At 54.7% G+C, this 22,947-nt stretch overlaps 1 protein-coding gene and 1 long non-coding RNA gene across 5 annotated transcripts in view; one reads left to right on the top strand and one right to left on the bottom strand.

Annotated features, from left to right (window-relative positions):
* The window catches only part of NHSL3 (NHS like 3), a 28,555-nt gene extending 8,144 nt beyond the window's left edge, over positions 1-20,411 (bottom strand). The window contains exon 1 of one of the 4 annotated variants that reach the window (XM_042244420.1): positions 20,071-20,411. In XM_042244420.1, the coding sequence (XP_042100354.1) occupies positions 20,071-20,293 (223 nt within the window). In that variant the 5' untranslated portion in view covers positions 20,294-20,411. Of the gene's footprint in view, positions 1-462; positions 618-10,082; positions 10,301-20,058 lie in introns of those variants that run through there. The other 3 variants (XM_027965335.2, XM_042244421.2, XM_027965336.2) reach the window with 3 other exon arrangements.
* Positions 10,364-17,048, top strand: LOC114113237 (uncharacterized). The gene is made up of 2 exons (XR_003588280.3): positions 10,364-10,585; positions 10,811-17,048. It is a non-coding gene; the product is annotated as an uncharacterized LOC114113237 (long non-coding RNA).
* Positions 20,412-22,947: the final 2,536 nt, after the last annotated feature.

Consider the following 22,947-nt stretch of genomic DNA (forward strand, 5'->3'; position numbering starts at 1 on the left):
CTCCCCTCAAAACAAACCCCCAGGCCTTCAAACAGGATTTCCCTGACCTGCTCCCCAACTTCCAGGGTTACTACTTTCCTCTCTACTCTGCTCCCCACCTGCCATCCTCCCACACACCTGAGCCCACCTGGGAGGGGGTGCCCTACCTCTTGGAACTGAAGTACTGGGATGTACCCAGTAAAGTATGAGCACCCCTGGAGGAAGGCAATCCTGCCGGAGGGCTACAGGCTTCAAGGTCAGAGACACCTAGAGCCGCCCTCGGAACAAGCAGAGAGCAGACAAAGGCAGCGGAAGAGCAGTGGACAAAGGCATCGCGGCCGACAGGGCAGTCTGGCCTCATTACCAGCCCCCAGCCCCCATCCCATGACCTTCCCCGGCCTCGATCCCCCATCCTACAGAAGGGTCTGGCAAATGGGGGTGTCGGGGATCCCTCATCTAAGCCCCCCAGCCACACCCACTCACCCTTCTTCTTAAAGAGCCCGAGGAGCGCCGGGAGGTGGCGGCCCAGGAACACCACCATGACTGCAGGCGCCACTGGGGCCGTCCCCTACGCTGACCTCTCCAGAACGCCCAGCGACGCCTTCTTCGCCAGAACCCAGCGCTGAGGGGACCAGTCTGCCAGAGCCCAGCTGCAGAGCGCCAGCTCCAGCCAGAGGAGGGGGAGGGGCTGCTCCCCAGGTCCTCCTCCCACCTTCGCCACTGATCCCGCCCACCACCGACACCGCCCCCGAGTGCGGGGCTGGCACAGGAACCCTCCCAGGCTCCGACAGGGAAACTGAGGCCCAGAGTCTCTGAATACCCCGCTCTTGTAGAGGGGATGACTAGGAGGGTCAAAGATAATCAACTCCAGGGGCCGCCCAATGCCCTCCCCCCTGCCCCACTTCCCAAGTCTTTCTAAACAGTCAGGAGCCAGAGCTAAGGCAAGGGTCCCAACTGCCAGATGGGAGGGGGAAGAGCCACTAGACTAGGCTTGGCATGATGCCCAGCCCCAAGTCCTGGCTGGTGAGGGTGCTTCCCTGGGAAAGGATCTCAGAGCAGGCAGCGGCCAAGCAGAGGCTCAGGACTGCCTGTGGGGATAGCAAAGCCACTGGCAGAGGTTCTGGAGGAGTGGGAGCCAGCCCAGGACACATGCTGGGAAGCCAGGGAGACACCCATCATGGTAGCAGGTGCTAACAGCCCCTCATGTGTGTGTTCAGCCCCAGGTTTTCCAAAGGACTCTCTTTCCACTTGGGTGACATGACATCAGCAACCCCAGAAGGAAGCATTGTGAACTCTGCAAGGCCACACGAAAGAGGCAGGCCTTCCACACAGACTTCTTGCCCCTCCTGCCCAGCATCCTTCCCACTGGCCTCACTCTGTTGACTCAGTGACTCTGCTGGATCACCAGCAAGGAGAACAGAATTAGCCAAGAAACAGCTCATAGATGAGGGCAATAAGAGTGGGGGCAGGAAGGCACTTGCAGGGAACTCGGGTCCAGGTTCAAATCCAGCCCCATCACATACAAGTAATGACCCCTTATGGAAACAAGGCCAATAACTACTCTTTGTAAGACATTCGTTTAATCAGCAAATATTTATTAAACTAGTACTAGGGGTTATAGCTAATGGAGAATTTTTACCTTGTTCACCAGTATATCCCTAGTGTCTGGCACATACAATGAGTTCAATAAATATTTGATGAATACATGAATGAGGTGAACTAACAGAATAATTTCAGATAGTGAAGGCTGAGGAGCTGTGACAGGAAGTACGTAACTTGAGGGGGCATCAAAGGAAAGCCATTGGAAGCAAGACCTAAAGAATGAGAAGGAGCCGGCCAGGCCAAGTGCTGGGCACAGAAACTTCTAGAAAGAGGCAACAGCAAGCCTACAGCCAGGCAGGAGTGGTGGGGTGGGTTTCCCAGAACAGAGCAGAGGCCAGTGTGGCTGGAATACAGTGAGCAAGGGAGAGAAAGCAGGTGAGAAGGGGCAGAAGCCAGGTCAGGGAGGGCCCCGTTGGCGCTGGCAGTCTGGATTTTATTCAAAGAACCCCAAGAGGTCAGTACTGAAGGTTAAGCTGAGTATTGACAGTGTTAAAAGAGATTGCCCCTGGCAACTCCAGAAACAGTAGCTAGCTGAGGGACTTCCCTGGAGGTCCAGTGGTTAAGACTCTGTGCTTCCACTGCAAGGGGCAGAGGTTCAATTCCTGCTTAGGGAACTAAGATCCTGAATGCCATGCCAGGCGGTTCAGCCAAAAAAAAAAGAGTAGCTGAGACTGTGGAAGAGAAGATCTGTGAACCATAAAGTGCGGTCTCCCAAACTCACCTGAGGATACCCCTCTCTCACAGCACCTTTCTCTCTCTGAGTCCCTAGAGATCTACGAATCCACAGTGGCTCCCATGCCACAAGACCCTTCTGCTGGTCCTTCACTTGCTGCACCCCTTCTTAAGGACCACTCACCCAGACAGCTGAGCCTTCACTCTCCAGAGAACGAAATTCTGTGGGGCTACGTAGTATATATCCACAGATCACTGCAATCTAAACAACGCTTTTAAGAACTAGGCTTTTTTTCCCCTTTGGCGGCACTGCATAGCTTGCAGGATCTTCATTCCCTGACCAGGAGTTGAACTTGGGCCCCAGCAGTGAAAGCCCAGAATCCTAACCACTGGACCACCAGGGAATTCCCAAGAAGCAGGCACGTTTATCTCCATTTTACAGATGAGGATAATGGACACCAGAGAAGGGAAGCATTATAATAAAGCTGGTAAATGACAGGGCAGCATTGGCACTCAAGACCACTTGAATCCAAAAGCCATGTTCTGCCTGCTGTGCCAGCTACAAACCTGATCTTCCCTCTGAAGCGAAGGTCACCCCCACAGATGGGAGGTTTCTTGGCCACTTCGTCCACTCTTCCCTCCCTCTTAGGCCAGACCCATCCACCCCTCTTATAAGTCCTACTCAAACAGAAAAGAGCAGTCGAGTGACACTTGTAGGGTGATTAATTCATGCCAGGCTCCATGCCAGACGCTGGCAGAAGGCAGTCTCTGCCCTCTCAGATCTGACAACAGTCCTTTGAGGCAGGTGCTCAAACGTACTCTCCTGGTAACTGACCTGTGAGGCTCAGAGAGCCAGGAGACTGCCCAAGCTCTGGCTGGCCCCCAGACTGGAGCCTTCAACCCTGCAGGACCAAGTCAGGCTCAGCATTCCCCAACCAGGGAAACTAAGGGCTGAGCTCTGCTAAGCCAGGGGCGGGGGGAGCATCAAGGTCCCAGGCCTGCAGCCTGCGGTCAGGGCCACAGCTGCAAATTCCCCAGTCTGATCCAAGGCTCTCACACTTGATAACATCTGGTTCCCCCAGCAACACCCTGCCCCCAACCAACTGTGGCTTGGCCAGGGCCGAAGCCACTCTGAGCCACTTCAGGCACAGGTCAACACACCTGTAGCTCCTCTGGGGAGAGGCTCAGCAAGCTGAGTCTTAGGTGGAGAGCATGCACCTCGCCAAGAAACTGAGGCCCAGAGGACGGAAGGACCTTGGCAAAGGCTACACTTTGAGTCCATGTTCCAGGACCTCCTGCCCTGGCAGAGTTCAGAGGTGCAGCCGGGCTGAGGCGCACCGCGCTGCCTCCGCCTACCTGCCCGGGGGAGGAGGCTTCCTGGATCTGAGAAGACACCTTGATCCCAGGCACGCCTCCCAAGATGCAGGGCACACCAGGAAACACACCTGCAGATACTGTCCACCAGCAGAGGTGTGCAGCTCGCACCTCCAAAATGCCCCACTGGGGCCACCCTCACAGGCGGGCCCCTCACAAACACATCCACAAAGCACACCCATGCCTCCTTAAGCCACGTGAGCACCACTGTACAGATTCATGCAGGGCCCTGCTAGGTGGCTGCTTGTACACGAAGACAGGTACATGTATCCGTGGCTCTGGGGCCCTCCTGAGCCTGGGAACAAGGAGGAATGGGGCAGGGAGCCCCCGCCCCTCCAAGGCCACGTGCACCTGTGCGCAAGCGTACACACTGTCTTGGCAACATGCTCCACGGGGTGAGGCCTCAACCTGCCCCGTTCCAGAGCAAGGGGCGGGGGCTGTGGCGCACCCACAGCCAGGCCAGCCTGACTCAGGGGAGAGGAATGAAGGGGGAGGGCACAGCTGCCCAGGTGGCCTTGCTCTGGAGCCAAGACCCAGGATCCAGGGTGTTTGGAGGCCCCTGCATCTCAGCCCCTCCACAGCTGTACTGGTGGGCCACCCAAGGCCCAGAGGGGACCACAGCCTTCCTATAGGAGCAGCATCCAAAGCACGGGTAGATTTTATTCTCTTAGAGGCGAGGCAAGACAAAGGGAAGTAAATGTAACTCTCAGGTGGAGGCGCTTTACAGTTCTCGACACACTTTCTCTTCTACTGTCTCGAAGAACTTGAAGAACAAGAAACTTGAAAGGAAGGTATGAGCTCCCCTCTTACAAATGAGTGCAAGGAGGCCTGTGGGAAAGTGACTTGCGGGAAAGTGACTTGCTCAAGGTCACCCAACCAGGAAGTGGCTGAGCCCAGAACCCAGGTCTCACTCCAAATGCCTTAGTGACCCTAAGTCTCAGGAAGTTAAGAAGTCGGAGAGGGGGAAGGGGGCAGTAGCCTCAGTCATGGGCCAAAGTAGGAGAACTCTGTACCCCACTTCTACACAATGGGAATCCCCCTTCCTTTTCTCAGTGCGAAGCTCCGCCCCAGCCTGGGCAGAGCTGACAGGCTGGTTCTAAGGTAAATATTGGGGGCAGGGAGTGCCAGGGACAGGGAGAGGAGGATCCCATCCCACAGGCGCCTGGGGGAACAGACAGTAACACAGGGAGGAATTAGCTACCATAATATTAGTAAATGTCATAATGAGTTTCCGGGTCAGCATCTGTTGCTGACAATGACATAATAATCTCTTTCGGCCAGGGTGCGATTCTGACTTTCCCAAATCCTTTCCTTTGTTCCTTCAAGGCATGATTATCCTCATTTTATAGATGCCAGAGAGGCAGTCACCATGAAGCCAGGAGAGAAAAAGGCCGGGAGTCAGAAAGTCTGGATTCCAGGCCTTGAACAGAATCAGCCTCTCAGGGTATCTGCAAGGTGGGACTAATCCCCACTCATAGAGTGCCTGGGAAAGTTAAAGCCACACAACCAAGTGTAAAGGCAAAGTGTTATCAAGTCGCTCAGTCATGTCCTACTCTTTGCAACCCCAAAGACTGCAGCCTGCCAGGCTCCTCTGTCCGTGGAATTCTCCAAGCAAGAATACTGGAGTGGATAGCCATGTCCTTCTCCAGGGAATCTTCCCGACCCAAGGATCGAACCCATGTCTCCTGGGTCTCCTGCACTGCAGGTGGATTCTTTACCTACTGAGCCACCCAAGAAGCCCCGTGGGGCCTTTTTACTTACAACAGTAAATAAGCTAGCACTGAGTGAGTGATGACTGAGACACACATGGTCTCACTAAATGCCCCTCATCATACAAAAGCACTCCCCTAGGGTTAGTGACCTGTCCAAGGTCACACAGCTAATAACGGCAGAGTCAGGATGTGAGGCCAGCTCAGACTGGCCGCTGCTCTTCCCATGCCACCAGAGGCCTCCTCTCCCATCCACTTGCGGAGTGCTCTTCAAACCTCAAGTGGCATTAAGAACCATTTTTAAGATAAACTCTGATAAGGGACACTTAACATCAGCTTCCTATCAGCTCCTCAGCGACCTAGCCCCATCTGGTAGCCCTAACCCCCGTTTGGGAAGAAAGGGAGTTCGGATCCCACACCAGATATCCCACTGCCCTGGGAGTCAGAGGTCCTAGGCCTGAGCTCTCATTGCTCCTCCACTGCAGTCTGATCCTGAACCAGGCACTGCCTTCTTCTGGGCCTCAGTCTCTATGAGGTGGCAGGGCTGGGGAGACAAGTTCTAAAGAGCCCTTGGCATGTATGACTCTGCCCCAAGAAAGATGGTAGTGGTCCCTCATTTTGGGTCAGGGCCTGGGGCAGCGAGAGGGTTCAGCTTATCTCAGATCCCTCAGACCAGAGAGGGTTGGCCCAGCCCTTTATCTGGAAGCCCAGGGCTCCAACAAGCAAGTCCAGACTTACAGTTGATCACAAGTTGTCCCACCCTAGTCAAATAAGAGAGATGTAGAGGGAAGGGGGCAGGGGAAGTAACAGGAGCACCCCTTCTCCCAGCTGTGGCCCTGGGGCTCCAGGTCCAGAGGCAGGGGGAGTCTGACTCCACCAATGACTTGGTCCTGTCCCTCAGTTTCTTCATCTGCAAAGTGGGAAAAATAAACCCTACCAGGAGGGGGGCCGTGTGTATAAACCTGACAGCATAATGCATGTGGGGACAGGAAGCGGGCAGGGTGCTGGGGGTACTGCTCGAGCTCCCAGTTCACATCCTCCACCAGTGCCCCAAACTTCCCAGGACTAACTGCCCAGCTGGCCTGGGGCTGGGAGAATTGAGTTGGATTCCTGAGAACCAAGGTCACACAATCCTAGCGGGTTCCAATGTCTTTCCAGCAATGAGGAGGCCTCTCCCCATCCATCCTCATCCTTCTCTATGGTTCAAGGACATTTGCAACACAGGGCTGACCCTTCCTTAAAACTCAGTTTCCCTTCCCACTGCCCACCAGCTCCCTCGCCGAGCCCTTGGAGGGTTCAATGCTTAGTCCTCAACCCCTGCCCTTCCTCCATAGTGTTTCCTCCACCTTTGCTCCCCACAGAGTCCCAGTCTCCCAGGGCCTCAGGCTTTCTTCATCAGAGGACCTGCAGGCCCCTCCATCCTAGGAGGAAATCCATCTATACCTAAAATAATTAAGAGTGCAGTCTTTGGAATCTGACAGGTTTGGGTGTGAATCCCCATTCAGCAACCTCCTTGCTGAGTAGCCTTGGACAAGTGACTTAACTTCTCTGAGCTCCAGCTTTCTCATCTGTAAAATAGGGAGAACAATAGCTTCTGGCTTGTAAAACAGCTGGAGGACACATGAATTAACTGATGTAAAGGGTTTAGCATAAGGTTTATCTCTGCATAGCACTTCCCTGGTGGCTCAGACAGTAAAGCTTCTGCCTACAATGCCGGGGACCCAGGTTTGATCCCTGGGTCAGGAAGATCCCCTGGAGAAGGAAATGGCAACCCACTCCAGTATTCTTGCCTGGAAAATCCCATGGATGGAGGAACCTGGTAGGCTACAGTCCATGGGGTCCCAAAGAGTTGGACATGACTAAGCGATTTCACTTTTTTCTTTTTTATCTCTGCATTATCTCTGCCACCATCCCCCAGTCACGCAGCCTCAGGCACAGAGCCTTCACAGCCCTCTCTGGCCCATACAGCTCAACATCTGATTAATCCCGGGTCCCATCACTTCTGCCATCTCCTCCCAGTGTCTCTGCAGTGGCCACTCCTTTTCCACTCCCACAGTCCTCACCCTGCCCCAGCCCTCCCTTCACCACCTCTCCCCTGGATTACTGCAACAGCCTCCAGACTGTTCTATGAGTCTCTACTCTCACCACCCCACCCAGCACCCTGTCCTGCGGCACCTGCCATCCTCCTAACACACCACTTTCATAGGCTCCTCCCTTGCTCAAACACCTTCACTGGCTCCCTGCGGCCTGTAGACTGCAGCCCTCTCTGTTTGCCTGGCATTCTTTCCCCCATCCTTTCACAGACCAATCCAAGGAGTAAGTACTCAAGCCTCAATCCCATACCTAGGCCTGCGTCAGCAGAGGCCGAGGCCAGGGAAGCCTCAGAATCCTCAGCAGAAGTAAAATTAAAGATTAAAGTTTACGTTCACTTTTTCCCCTCCCAGGCACAAGGAAGAAGCCTCAACTATGTTTCTTTCCAACCTCCATACTCAATGTCAAAGCCTTTGTTCGTGACCATACCCACAGCTGGAATGCATCCTTGGCCAGGTTCTCTCATCTAATCAACAGTTAACAGTACAGTTAACTTTTTTCTTTTTTTTTGCCATTTCATATGGGCATGTGGGATCTTAGTTCCCTGACCAGGAGTTGAACCTAAGCCCCTGCAGTGGAATCGCAGAGTCTTAACCACTGGGCTGCCAGAGAAGTCCCAACAGTTAACTTCTTTAATACCAGCTCCCCAGTTTTCTAAAACAGACCCCAACCCAAAAGCCTTTTAATATAGCCTAGAATATTCCCTAGCCCCCACACTTACTTTTGTGTTGCTTTGACATCGCTTTCTGGGTTTTTAGGAACACCTTCAAAGCCTGGTTGACCCTCGAGTTGTAGCAGGAACTGAAAGAACATAAGGGCTGCTAGAAGCCCCAGGCATCTTCCTTAAGGGCAGAAGGCAGAAGACTGCAAACACAGCCCTCTTAAATTCTCTCTCCCACCACAAATGGTCACAAGTCTGGACCCAAGTTGGTTCTCAGGAAACCATCAGATTAGAGTGGCCATCTGAGGGCAGATGAAGATCCCCAGTCCCAGCCCCACCCACTCGGAGCAGATTCCGAGAGGAGAGACAGGTGGGCACAGGCCAGATTTCAGGATTACTGGGACAGGGAGCCTGGAAGGTTCAGGAGTCTCTCATCAACCCAGCTTCTGAGGAACCTCAGAGATTTAACCCCAGAATTTAACTAACCTTCTTCCTAATAACCATGATTATTCTTCAGACCACTGCAGGCAGTGAGCTTGGATAAGTCCACCTTCTCTAGACCTCAGTACCTTTCACCATGAAATAACCAACCAGAAACTGCAAGGATCCCAAGAAGTCACCTAAGCTACGCCGCCCTAATTTGACAGACAGGCCTCCTCTAGGAGCCAGGGACGTCCAGAAAAGTGAAAGCAATTTGCTCAAGGTCTTTGAGCCCATACCAGAGACACTTGGAGAACCCAGACCCCCCTAATTCCCAGGCTGGGGCCTTTCTGTCGCCCCCTGCCTGGAGGGATGAGATCATCAGGCTCAATTCAGAACCTCTAGGAATGTGGAACCTGGGAAGACATGAGTGTATTCCCCCACCACAACAGGGAGGCCTCTCTAAGCCATCTTCTCTAGGAGTCTCTCATTCCCAAAGACCAGCAGACACAGACTCTGTTGGAGACCCCTTATCTTGTGGGGTAGGGAGTGGCTCACTGTCCTGCCCCTACCCCATGTCTGGATTCACCAGGTGAGGGAACTAGGCACTTTCGACAGCCCCTCCTCCACAACACCCCTTGGGACGCGGGGATACCCTGAACCGCCACACCCGCTGGGGGAAACCAGGAATTCTGGCTCCCAGCCCTAGAGCTGGAGGCCTTTCCAATTCTGCCCCCTCCCCCCGACTTGGAGGATGGAATGTGACACGCGGAGGGATCCCGCAGCACGCCGGGAAGGGCTGCGTTCCAGCTCGGTGGCTGCACTGAAAGGGGGAGATGCGGCAGCGACCACGGGGACCGCGGGTGGGAGGGGATGGGGGACAGATAAAGGCAGCGGCGGTGCGGATGGGGGTGGGGAGGGAACCCAGAGAACCAGTCCGACTCCCGATCACGCCAGATGGAGGCGGCCCGAGTCTCCAGCTCCTGGTTTCCTGCTTCTCCCCTTCACCTTTGTCTCCCCCTCCCTCCTGCAAACTTTCAGCCTGTGGGGGCTAAAGCCTGGGGACCAAATGTGCGTGTGTGAATGTGTCTGTGTGTGTATAAGTGCTTTAGGGTCTGGATGGTTGTGCAGTTTTGAACCTGTGTGTACATATGTGTGCCGAAGACGTTGGGCAACTCTACCTCCATGAATGATTGTGCCTGAATCTGTGCGTGTGGTGGTGTTTGTGTGGCTGTATAAGCCATATACATAGGTAGGTGTCCCACTCAGGATCTGTGGGTCCCACGATGGTGTGGGTGTGAACCTGTATGTGATTTTGTGTCTGCATGTCCGTACGTCTCAGTGGGTGTTGTGTATGTGACCGTGTAGATTGTGAACATGTACGTGTGCCCGCCCGCGGGTATTCGTGCGTACATGTGTCTAGTCTGCATGTGAGGGGTGGGGTCTGTGCGGGGGATTCCCGGCCCCCCCAAACTCACACCCGACAAGCCCCGGGAGAGGGCAGCAGCGGCGGCGGCAACTGCGGCAGGCAGACCCTCCTCCCCGCCTGCCCCGCCCCCACCCCCAGCCCCTACCTGCCGGCCGCTTCGCCGACCGCCCGAACCGCCAGAAGCTGCGGGCCCGGGGGCCGCTGGGGGCCTTCCTCTTGTGGTGTGAGTTGCCCATGGTGGGCGCGGGAGCCGGCGCGGGAACCCTAGCGCAGCCCAACCAGCCCGGCCGCCGGGCCCGCAGCCACAGGAGGGAGGCAGAGAGAAGCGCGGGCGGCCACCGCAGGCGCCCCCAGCCCCGGCTCGGCCACGCCCCCAGGCTCTGCGGCCAATGACCGGGGAGGGGCGGGGCCTGGCGCAGCTCCGTCAGGCTCCACCTCTCCGAAGACCTGGGAGACCTGCTGAGCCGCCCCGCCCAGTTGCTCTGGGAACGGCCGGGCCTGTCCAGGTGGGGCCGGCGGGTCGCTCGCTCTCCCAAGCCAGGGACTGCCTCTGAGGATTGCAGTGGAACCAAGAGAACAAGGGGCCCGGGCTCCAGATAGGCGGGGTTCGGAACCTTGCCGCTGCTAGGGACAATCAACCACTACCCCGTGAGTGTCACGTGTCTGCGTATCTCTTGTCTCTGCTTGTTCGTGCAAATATATTTATCTGACTATATTTCTGTAGTAACTGTGTTCAAAATAATAACAGAACACTTTTATATAGCACTTACTATGTGCCAGGCACTGTGATAACTGCTTTCATGCATTACTTCATTTCATCCACAAAACAATTCTGTTAAGGTAGGTATACTTTTTATCATCTCCATTTTACAGATGGGAAAACTGAGGTTCCATGAAGTTAACTGATGAGTCCAAAGTCAAACAGCAGTAAGCTACAGAGCCAGTACTCAAACCCAGACTGAGACCAGGATCCACTGCTTCAAGCTACCTACCCCTCCACTTTATCTGTGCCTCTGCATGACCTTGAAGGACATATACTTGGATATTTGTATTTGTATGCTTGAATGTGGCTGTGTAGCTGTGTATCTGTAACCCTGAACATGTGGGTTCCTCTTTGTGTAGTCATCTGAGTGTAACCGCATGCCTGTATCCATATAATTGAGTCTGTTTACATTTGTTTGGATTTGTGCTTTTGCATATTTCCCTGTGTAATTCTGACTCTCAAGCTGGTGGAATATCACTGATTCTTGTGTACCTGAGTGTGTAACAGTCTGCTTCTGTGCATGTAAGTGAAAAGGTTTGTCTCTAAGACTTTAAAATTTGCATGTGCTTTTGTGGATCAGTATGATTGTGCAACTGTCTATTTGATACACCCATATCTGGGCTTCCCAGATGGTGCTAGAGGTAAAGAACCATCTTGCCAATTCAGGAGACATAAGAGATGCAGGTTTGACCCCTGGCTCGGGAAGATCCCCTGGAGAAGGGCATGGCAATCCACTGCAGTATTCTTGCCTGGAGAATCCCATGGACAGAGGAGCCTGGTGTACAGTCCATAGGGTCACAAAGAGGTGGACATGACTGAAGCGACTTAGCATGCACACACGTACCCATATCTACATGGCGGGGGGTATGTAAGTAATGGAGCACATGGGTAAACATACATGAAACAATACATGTCTGTGTATCTGTCGGCCTCTCACACCTCCCCTTATACAAGTCTGTTTTTCAAAGTCCAGGCCGAGCTTTACCTCTTCTGAAAGCCTTCCAGGTTGCCTAAGGCATTCACTTCTCATGTTCTCACAAGTACCCTGTGTCCAGAGACCTGCCCAGGGCCCTGCATACTGAGCGGTGACTCTCCTTTATGATCACTCTACCATCTCTCCAACCAGGGGTGGCCTGGTATAAAGAGAGCATCCCCTGGGCTGGGAGTCCACAGTCCTCAGTTCTCATCCTTTTATGGCTCCTCTTTCTGCCACCTGGGCAAGCCCCTCTACTACACCACATTGCCTCTTATGCCCAGTGGCTCTAAGACACCCTGTTCCTGCCCTGCAAGATGGGAGAATTAAAGCTGATCCACACCCTCCCTGAGGCCCCTCTCTTGCTAAGAGACTGAGGTTGACAACAGTGCAATCCCTGGGGGCTGGTATTTTATTCATCCACCCAGAAGATACTTACTGCGAACACACTGTATACTACGCTGTGTGCATCAGACTCCTTGCTTTGCACAGAGAAAAGGGTCCCAGTGTCAAAGCTAGATGAGACCTCAGAGATCTGCTGGCCCAGTTCCCTAATTCACAGGTGGGGAACCTGAAGCCCTTGAAGAGGAAAGGTGGTATGGGAGAGGGCAGAGAGAAAACACAAGGGTAAAATCCAAACCCCGTGGCATGAATGGAGTGAGGACAGGCACACAGAGAGTTTAGAAGGTGCCATGGCCTTCACAGACCCTGCAGGAGCTAGTCCCGCCCACCAGTTCAGCCTCATCTCTGACCACACCCCTCTCATTCTCAGGGCCCCAGGACACAGAACTGCTTGTGGCTCCCCACTGCACACCTCCAGGCCTCACACATGCTCCTTCCTCTTCCACCTCTGCCTGTCTCCAGGGCCCTGCTAGCCAGTGTCCTTCTCCATGTCTTCTTTCCCCCTTCCTTGTGCAGCCCAGTTCTCGGGGCTCCCCTCTACTGACACAGTACTGATCACACCCATACCAGCACTTGTTTCAAGGCAACAGTTTCCTTTGGCATCTGCCTGTCCAACCAGAAAACAAGTTTCTCAAGGACAGTGATCCTCTCACTCCTCTTAGTAGCCCCAGGCTCAGATCGTGTCTGGTACACAGTAGGTGTGCCCCACGTGCTAAACAGAAACTGGCGGAGGTGATGGTGATGGCACCTTAAGTGCTGGTGGAGGTGAAGAGGCACAGGCGGAAAAGGCTAAGGCATTTTCCCAGTCTTATATCCTTCCACTGCAAAGGCTGTGCTTTGCTCCTGGGCACAGGGAGGAAGAGTACTACCAATGAGCCAGGTGCCTGGGAGAGCCTAGGGTATGACTGGTGGGAAGAAGTAGGTGATATGGAAGACAAATGGACCAGAACTCCTGGAACCACAAGACAGAGCTTGAGTGTCTCTTGACCCTCGCCTGGCTAGGGACTTGGAGGAGAGGGTGTCTGTAGGCAGGCAGGAGATCCAACTTAGAAGAGGCCCCACCAGCAGCCTCCTGGGAAGCATGCACTTTGCCAGAAGATTCAGGGTTTGAGCCCTTGGCAGGCTGAGCTGTCTGTCTGTCCCTTCATGCCAGCACAGAGCACCCTGCTGAGTGACCCTGCTTGATTAATGAAGGCCCCCAGGACAGTGGATGAAGCCCAGAGTCCTGGGGAGTGTAGTAATGGGGGGAGGTGGACAAGGAAGCTGCTTCCACCCACTTCCTTCCCCAAGTCAGCCACGGGGCTGGAGGTAGGGTCTTCGGATGGGGCAGAGGGGTGTACCTGCTTTCCCCACTCCAGCACATTCACTGCAGCCTCAACAATACACAATGCCTCCTCTCATTAGTTCTCTTCAGCATGTGACAGACCAGGAGCAGCTGAGACAGCTTTGAAGGTTTGGGGAAAGGGGAATTTCCAAGGGGCAGGTGGGTGGAGGGAGGCTCCCCCTCTGCCCTCTGCAGACAACAGATTAAGAGATTTTTCTGGCCACAGGCTGTAGCTGCCCCAGAGCAGCAGATCTCGCTGGCAGCCCTGCTTCAGGGGCAGAAAGTGGTGGTGGGGGCCCCCCAGCCTGAGGGGGATTTCCAGGAGAACCTGGGCCCTGTGCCACGGGGGTGGGCAGGGGAGGTGGGGTGCGGATTTGGGGCCTCCGTGAGGAGGGAGGAGAGGCAGTTGAAACAGCCCCTGAAGGTGTCAGAGCTAAGGGGAGGGGGATGAATGAGGCCTTCTTGGCTTCGCTTCCTGCTCCTCTCATCCCACCCCGGTAGAGGCCCCTCTCTGCGACGGGATTTTCCATCTGAAGTCAAAACAAAGGAGTGGGGAAGCTGAGGTCAGCCTGGCAGGTGTGGGCTCCGGTTCTGCCTCCAACACTGACTGGCGGTATGACCTTCAGCAAGCCACTTCCTCCTCTGGGCCTCAGATGCCCATCTGTAGGTGCCATAAGGGCTCCCCATGACATCTCAGGCCATCAGCTCTGAGCACCTCAGATCTGGAGATGCCCATGCTCTGGGGCCCCGTATCAGACCACCCACTTATCACCTGAAGCCACTTTTTAGGGCCAGGCCCTGTGCTGGGCAGGGCAGAGGGAAAAGACAAGTCAGCCCAGCTGCCCTCAGGGTGTTCAGAACAGTGATGTCTGGTGATGCCTGTGCTCATGGAACCGGACAGCCAGCTGGCCCCAACCCCTTGCAGGAGCCTTGCCTGATTCCAGCTCTGCAAATGCCTCAACCCCAGCTTCCCCTCACCCTTCCATTATAGTTCATGTTACCTGGGGAAGCCGTCTTTGATTCCCCCCTAGGATCTCTCTGTCCCTTCCTTAGTTACACTTCTTGACCCTTCATTACTTGCTCAGTCTACCAACCCCCTCAAATCGAGAAGTTCATGAGGACTGGGACCTTGTCTTTCTTTCCCCCAGGACAGAGTCTAGCCCACAGTAGGTACTTAGTATTAAAAACTTAAGAAGTATTTGTGAAATAAATTAGCGAGCACCGTCTCCCATCTGGACCCAAGGTAAACAATGCTCCTCCCTTCAGAGGGGTCTGGAGGAGGCAGACTCAGACTCCTCTGGGGAAGCCACTCCCCCACAGACACATCCCAGCCCATATGACATTAGTCCAGGCCCCAGGCTGAGGACGCTGAGATGCCCCTCCCCACAAAGAAGGTGCCAGAAAAGCACATCCTGTCCAATTCCAAATCACTTGAGCACCCTGCTGTAGAGTCTGGGGCAGTGATTTCCCCGGGAGTATCACAGAGCAGATGACACTGGACCAGGTCTTGAGGATGAATAGGAGTTCTGGATGGAAAAGGGGAGGGAACACATCCTCGGTGAGGATCAGTGCATGCAATGGCACCAAACGTGGAACTGCATGAAATGTGTTTATCGACAGGCAAACAGATATTACGCAGACCTCAGAGAGGCAAATGACCACTAACCGAAGTGGCTTTGGGTCCTCAGTTTGCTTTAGAGCCACACAGGCCCCTTCCTCAGCAGGAAGACTCGGCACCATTCACCCTGCATTCTCCTCACCCACATTCCTATGACATCCAGGCCACTGGGTCCTGATGTCACATCCACCCGACTGACCAGAGGTAGGCTCTCCTTCCCTTAACACAGCTCCCACCCTCAGCCTCCCTTCCAGCTTGTTCCTCCAGCCCATTCTCAAACCCACAGAATTTTAGCATGAGAAAGGGCCACTAACAGTGGAAGCCATTAAACCCCATCTTTATTAAGAGAGTGTCTTTGCCAAGAGTGGGGCAGGACTTGGCAAAGCAGAACTCACACTCGGGAATCTCTCTATAACCCCATGCCAAGGATGGTTTGCCATGAATGAGGGCCAAAGTTCATGGGGTCAAATCGGCTGAACCTGGCAGTTCAGTTCAGTTCAGTGGCTCAGTAGTGTCTGACTCTTTCTGACCCCATGAATCGCAGCATGCCAGGCCTCCCTGTCCATCACCATCTCCCGGAGTTCACTCAGATTCACGTCCATCGAGTCCGTGATGCCATCCAGCCATCTCATCCTCTGTCGTCCCCTTCTCCTCCTGCCCCCAATCCCTCCCAGCATCAGAGTCTTTTCCAATGAGTCAAATCTTCGCATGAGGTGGCCAAAGTATTGGAGTTTCAGCTTTAGCATCATTCCTTCCAAAGAACACCCACGGCTGATCTCCTTTAGGATGGACTGGTTGCATCTCCTTGCAGTCCAAGGGACTCTCGAAAGTCTTCTCCAATACCACAGTTCAAAAGCATCAATTCTTCGGCGCTCAGCCTTCTTCACAGTCCAACTCTCACATCCATACATGACCACTGGAAAACCATAGCCTTGACTAGACGGACCTTTGTTGGCAAAGTAATGTCTCTGGCAGGGTACCTCCTAAATTCTCACTATCAGTACCCCCGCCCCTAGCCACTGCCCCCTGCCTGAGAGAAACCTTCAGGAGGGCTGGCATACATCTTTCCCCAAAGGTGGTCCCAAGCTCTACAGTTACTCCCCACCAGAGTCAGAAACACTTCCAACCATATTATCTCGTGTGCGCAGTGAGGCCTCGGGAGGCCACCTGTCATTGCCACGCTGTGTTCATCACTTCCATGCAAGTGACAACCATGCCTGTCTTGTCCCAAGTATTTGCCTTACCCTGACTTTTCACTTTTCACTTTTATGCATTGGAGAAGGAAATGGCAACCCACTCCAGTGTTCTTGCCTGGAGAATCCCAGGGACAGGGGAGCCTGGTGGGCTGCCGTCTATGGGGTTGCACAGAGTCGGACACAACCAGCGACTTAGCAGCAGCAGCAGACCAGTGTCTGACACTATATGGTAAGGAATATGTCTCTTTCACCCTGGAGGAGGAAATGGTAACCCACTCCAGTATTCTTGCCTGGAGAGTCCCATAGACAGAAAGACAAGCAGGCTACAGTCCATAGGGTTGTACAAAGAGTTGGACATGACTGAGTGACTGAGCACATGTCTTTTTCAAATGAATGAAGCTGAATGACCTTGACCAACTTACTTTTACCCTCTGAGCCTATTTTCTCACCTATAAACTACTTCCCAGGTTGTTGAGGACAACAGGGAAAACATTCATGAAAATGCTTGGCCAGGGTCTGGCACATAGCAGCCTTCATGTTCCCCTTCAAATTAGCCAACACCCTGCCTTCCTTCCACACCCTGCTCACCTCCTCCAGGAAGCCTCCCCCGATTATCTCCCAGGCTCCAGTCCTGGCCTCTGTCCCAGAAACACTTCCTCCCCACATACTTGTCTAGAGTCCAGGTGATATTTCTGAAAAATATGGATTCCTGCTTGTCTTGTTTTTTTATGTTTTCTGTGCCTGCGTCCTCCATTGAAGGAAGGTAAGACTCCACCTTCTGTGTAAGCAATGAATTGTTTTCCAAATACGAATAAGAATAAACTCAGCCAATACTCAAGTCCTCAGCATCACAACAGCAACTTCCTGCCATCTGCACCACGCTCCACGGTTCACAAGGCACTTACATGTCTGTTATCTGATTTGATCTTTGAAACACCCCTGTAAAGCCAGGATTTGTCATCTCTATTTTACAGATAAGGAAACTGAGGCTTGGAGGGGTTACTAACCTGATGGTGTTACATGGCCCAAGACAGCAGCAGATCACGGCTCAGGCCAGAGTTGTCCTATCAACCTCAGAGCTCATTCCTTCCAGACTGGGTCCTTACAACTCAGGTGAATAAACTCACAAACACAGTAACAGCGACCCCTTACATTTCTATGGTGACTTCCCTTGCATGTAATTTTCACATCCTCTTTTGTGAGAATCTTGGAAAGCCCACAGACCTATCAAGGATATGGGTCTACCTAGACGGATACCCCAATGAGAGGGTCCCCTCTGTTCCAAAGAGAGTAATGGTAATGAGACCACAGAGAAGCTGCCTGCCTGGTGTCACCAAGCTTGCTAACTGCTGGGCCAGAATGTGAACTCTCATCAATTTGCTTGCCTCTGATACTCTTCCTACTCTACCAAGTTCCCTCACTTTTCTCTGGGCCTCTTCCCATCTGTAGAATGGGTTGGATGAGATCTTTAAACCTTACCCCCTGGTCTCTTTGGGTAAATTAAGAAAGCAGGACCAGTTCTGGAATCAGAACTTGAGTTAAAATCCCAGGTGGGTAAATCAATCACTCACTGTTCCTGAGACTCAGTTTTTTCATCTGCAAATGGGTATAAATGAAATTACGGATACGGGGCTTCTGGCACATTCAGAATAATAAATAAATGTCAGACTTCCTCTTTTTCCTTTTTAAGTGTGTGGCAGGGCAGTGAGGGGAGCAGGGAAGGTACAGGCTCAGAAACTATACCAAGCTCAGTTTTCCCATTTATAGTAGGGGACTCAGATCAGGGAAGCCAAGACCTGCATCTATCTTTGGGTCTTTGGTTCAGCACCTGGGAGTGGGGAGAGAATGACCTCCATAGCAAAGGCCCCTGACCTCCTAGGAATTTTGTGTGTGTGCCCCTCTCCCCAAATCTTCATTCTAAACATTTTCCCCAGAAAGAGTTAAGCCTTCTTTGGGCTTCCCCTTCCTGACCAGCGGTGCCAGTGGAGATTAGAGAGATCGGATTTATTTCTCTTAATAAACAGAAAAGAAGTTTGGCCAGGCAGGTGACAAAGAAACAGTTGGAATAATAGGAGGTTGGAGCAAAAGGGAACAGGACTTCCTCCAGACATACCTGGGGCCACCCCCAGACCTGGGGAAACAACAGCCAGGGGCAGGGAGGTTTGGCCCAGGCACGTGGGCCCAAATCAGGCCGACCTGCTGCCCAGAAAGCCCAGTGCTACCCAATACCAAACATAAGGCCAGGGGAGGTCTGCCACTGACCCAGTGACCTCTAAACAGGCTGTCAGAGCAGGGACCTACAGAGTCAGTTTTCCTGTCTCCCCCTTCACCACCACCACCCCACCCCCGCCCCAGGCTGGTCTCCCAGGAGAGAAGGGTCCACTGTCCTGGGCCACACCATTAGCCTTCATTCTCTAACCCTGACACTGGGACCACAACCCATCTTGTCCAGTTCTGCCTCAGGTCTCTGTGAATGAGATCGGGATGACTCCAGGCTGAATCCTGGTGGAACAGCCCTGGGGCACGTTTCATGCATCGTGGGAGCTGCCCTTGGAAACATCCCCCTTGCAAACTTTCCCTCAGGGCCTGGCCCAGTGACCTCAGCCCCAGCACCCAACCTCCATTTGTGGCTGGGTTGCAGGGATGCAGGGCCCATTTCCAAAAGGAAGATCAGGCCGGATGCAATCACACAAGAGGCTTTTCACCCTCTTCCTGACCCCAGGAAGTGTTCTTTCTAATTCTCCTCCAGAGGAGGTGGTTAAAGGACACTGGGAGGGTAAACACGGTGGAATGGGATGGGCCTACACACACCGCCATTTCCTCACCTCTGGCACTAGCATTGCCAGCAGGAAAGGTAGACTTCCTAGGATGGCAGCACCAAGGGAGCCCCACCCTCTGGCAGAGATTCATGCCCTCCCCCTCAATCAGGAGACACAAACAGAGGGGAAGATGAGGGGAGAACCAAGTAAGTGGCCAAAAGGAAAGTGACCCGGTAGGCATGGGCCAGGTCAGCCACGCCTGCCCTCAGGCTGCCCAACCACCAGGCCAGAGGAAGCCTACAGGCAGAGAATTAGCTGTAGTATTTCAGGTACCCACCGCTGTCACAGGTACAGCCTCTCCATTAACTTGGGCCTCAGTTTCCCCCCTCTGCAAGCACACTTCCAACACAGGAACAACGTTGGGCTGGGGGAAGGAGTGGTGGGAGGGGCTGTTGGCTCAAATTCTGGAGCTCACCACCCCAGGAGGTGGATGTTTGCGGCTTAGCCCAGGTGAGTGGTAAAGGGTAGTTAGGTAGGAAAAACTGATACTGCTAATAACGTAAAGCATGTCACTGCTCCGTGCTGGGTCCAGTGTGGGGCTGGCAACCCAGATCCACCTCCACAGCTGACACACCTTCTGAGTGCAGTTGACTTTCCAGACCCAGAGGAACCCCCACCAGACATGCAAGGCCACTTGCCTCTCCCATTGGCCCCAAGCCAGAGTCAAGTCTCTGACCCCCTGACTCAGCAGCAGAGGGCAGAACCTGGGTGAGCCTGGGGGAGGGGGGGGGGACTGCCTCACCATCCCAAGAGCCGGGCGGCCAGCACTTCCTGTCTAAGCCGGGGGACCCCTGCCCCAGTCGGGGGTCCCCCTGCCCCTAGAGCGGGCCTGGGTTGAGTCTGGGACATCTGGGGGCGGGGTGGCTCAGAGTCGGGGTGCTCGGACCAAGTCCCGGCTCTTCGCTCCCCCAGCACCAACGCCTAGGAAGTCAGCACTCTCCCGACACGCTGCGGACCCCCAACGGAGCCATTCGGGCCGCACCCCGGGCGCCGCCCCGCGACTCCCCAGGTGCCCGGCCGCCTTACCTCGGCCCTTACCCTTGGCCTTCCTGGCCTTGTCGTCCGCCTTCTTGGCCCGGGGGGCGGCCGGCTCGGCGCCCTCGGCCCCCGCCGCCTTCTTCTTGCGCCGCTTGCCCCGCAGCCAGCTGAAGGCGCGGCGGAGGCCGGACGCGCCCGAGCGAGACTTCTTCCTGCGCGGGGGTCCGCCGGGGCCCCCCGGCTCGTCGGCCGCAGGTGCGGCGGGGGACGCGCGGGCCGCCATAGCGCGGCGGGCGGACCTGGCGGCGGGGGTCAGGCCCCCTGAGGCGGGGCGCCCATGGGCCGGGGGCGGGCGGGCGGGCAGGCGGCCGCCGCGCCGAGACGCGCCCGGAGAAAAGTTTGGGCGGCGGAGGCAGAGCGGGCGAGGAGCGAGCGGGTGGCGGGAGCGGCGCGGGAGGGGCCGCGGGACGGCGGGCGGGGCGCGGAGGCCGGCCGGGAGGGACGGGGCCGGGAGGGAGCGGCCACGGGGCGGGGGCGGCGCTGCCTGCGGCCCCTCCCGCCTCCTCCGGCCCGCCGGCCGGGGTCCCGGAGCTCAGGGGCTAGCGGAGGGAGAGGTCCGGTCCCGGGGGAGGGTGGTCCCCCGCGCCCCCGAGCCGCGGCGGCTGGCCCGGACGGAGAGGGCGGGGTCGCGGGGTGGGTGTGGGAGGGGCGGTACCGAGGTTCCGTCCCGGCGGGGCCATTGAAGACAGCAAGGTTCGGGCAGAGAACTACTGGAGCTGGGGTGGGGGTGCTCAGAGAAAGCCGGGAGAAAAATGCTAGGGTTGGATCCCAGGAGAACTTGGTGTCCTGAGTTCGGTCCAGAAAAAGATGGGGGGATTCTGGAATCCTCCTTCTGGAGTAAGGGGGTTCTGAGAATCCTTTCCAGGATCTGGGTGGTATTGGAGGTTTTGCTCTAGAGACAGACTTCAGACCCACCTGAGACCTGAGCTTTCTTCTCCAGTCTGGCAACTCGGAGTCTCCCTTCCCTTCTTTCCCCTTCCTCACTACACCTTCCCCCAGCCCCCATCAATCCTCATTGTGGAGCTGGGACCCATGCTTTCTGGGCTCCTGCTTCACCTTGGGTGGCGGGTGACAGGATGAAGAGAGCCGTGCCTCAGTTTACCCTTGGACCAGGTTGTGAGTCCCCAGAGCACTAGTGTCTGGGTCTGGATTTTGCACTGAGTTGCTCAGCACTGATCAGAACTGATCTTGGACTTGAACTCACAGCTTTGTAAGATGCTTTGAGATCCTCCGCAGGTGACAGGTGTGACTGAGGAAGCCGGCAGAAAAAGAAAGCCTTTAAGAATCACAAAAATGCTCTGCTTCGTTTCCTCCAGGCCTCTGGCTCTTTATTGTAGCTGAGGGAGCCCTTCTGTATGATCTGATCCTACAAGAGGCTCTGAGGGAGGCAGGCCAGGGAGTGATACCCCCATAGTACAGAAGAGAAACTGAGGCCAGAAGAAGACAGGGATTGCCCAGGAGCATGGAGGGGGTCATCAGCAGAGGAATTAAGATCGACAATGTAAGTCTTGTCTCTGCCTGGTCCCCAGGAGCTAGAAATTGCCCTAGGGACCAGCTGGGAGATCCTGGACTCCCTTTTGACTCAGAAGGGCATCATGATCACCCACCCACCCCCACCCCCACCCCCACCCCCACCCCCCGGTTAAAATTTGTCTTCATCATCCAGCCTGACCTTGGCAAAACAGCCTTCTCCTTGTCCTTACTCAGCCTAGTCAGCCCTGGTGTAGCGTCAACAACACTCGCTATGATATTGTAGAAGGATTAGAGTGAGCAGCATGACCTTTTGAACTTGCCTTAGCTCCCTGGGTAGGGGCTCAGCTGTGGCAAACCTGGGCCATCACTGACAACCCGCCCCCCCGCCCCACACACACACATACACGTGGTGGCCCTGGGGCAGATCACTGTACTTACTGGGCCCGTTTCCCATCTAACCATCGTCACTCCTTTGGTTTCAGCCCACAATCCCAGAGCACCCATTCCGGATCAGTGTGCATCACTGGGCCACGCACAGGGATCACACTGGGCTTGTCCTCATGGTGCTCTCTGCCCCGTTCAGCACTAGGTGTGTATCAGAAGAAAAGTGATACCGGCAGGGCTGATGCTTTAAGAGCAATGCACAGAACTTCAGCCTGTTAGATAATATGGATGGACTGGTAGGGAGGAGAGAGAAGGCAAACATACTCTGGCTTTTGGAAGGGGTGATCAGGAGAGGACTAGTTGGGCAGCCCTTGCCCCCTACCCACTCTTTCAGCACCTCCTTTTTTCCTGGTGGCCAGACTGGTTACACAGTTTTAGAGCCCAGTGCAAAATGAAAATGCAGGGCCTCTGTTCAACATTTATTACAGATTTCAAGAAAGTAACAGCAAAACATGATCAAGCATGGGGCCTTTCAGAGAGCAGGGCCAAGTGGACTATGCCCATGAAGTTGATCCTGCCAGTGGCTCATATAATTCCTCAGTGAAGCCTTCGCCTCGAACCACAATCCCCAGGAGTCAACTCACAGATTAGGTCCCCTGATTTGGAGGTGGGGAGAGAAAAGGGAGTAGGGAGAGGTCAGGGCTATATTCCCCTCACTGCTTCTAACTCCAACACCCAGACGCTCTCACCTCCCGTCTCCAGCCATCCTTAAACTGGCAGCCCAGCTTTCCTGTTTGTCCCCTGGCCTGATAGGCCTGATTCTGAGCCCCTCGGGGCTAGCTGGAACCGGCTAGCCTGCAACACTGCTCCCTGGATTCGCGATTACTCAGCTCAGCTACATTTCTTTGCTGTCCCTCTGGGCAGCTAAGGAAACTGACTTCCCAGCAGCCCCTGTCGGCAGGGCCCAAAGTCCATCCTGGAGCCAGGCCGTCACCTGACCAGGAAGGAAGCTGCCAGCCT

Source organism: Ovis aries, chromosome 2, assembly GCF_016772045.2.
Source record: "Ovis aries strain OAR_USU_Benz2616 breed Rambouillet chromosome 2, ARS-UI_Ramb_v3.0, whole genome shotgun sequence".
In the NCBI taxonomy this organism is placed as follows: Eukaryota; Metazoa; Chordata; class Mammalia; order Artiodactyla; family Bovidae; genus Ovis; species Ovis aries.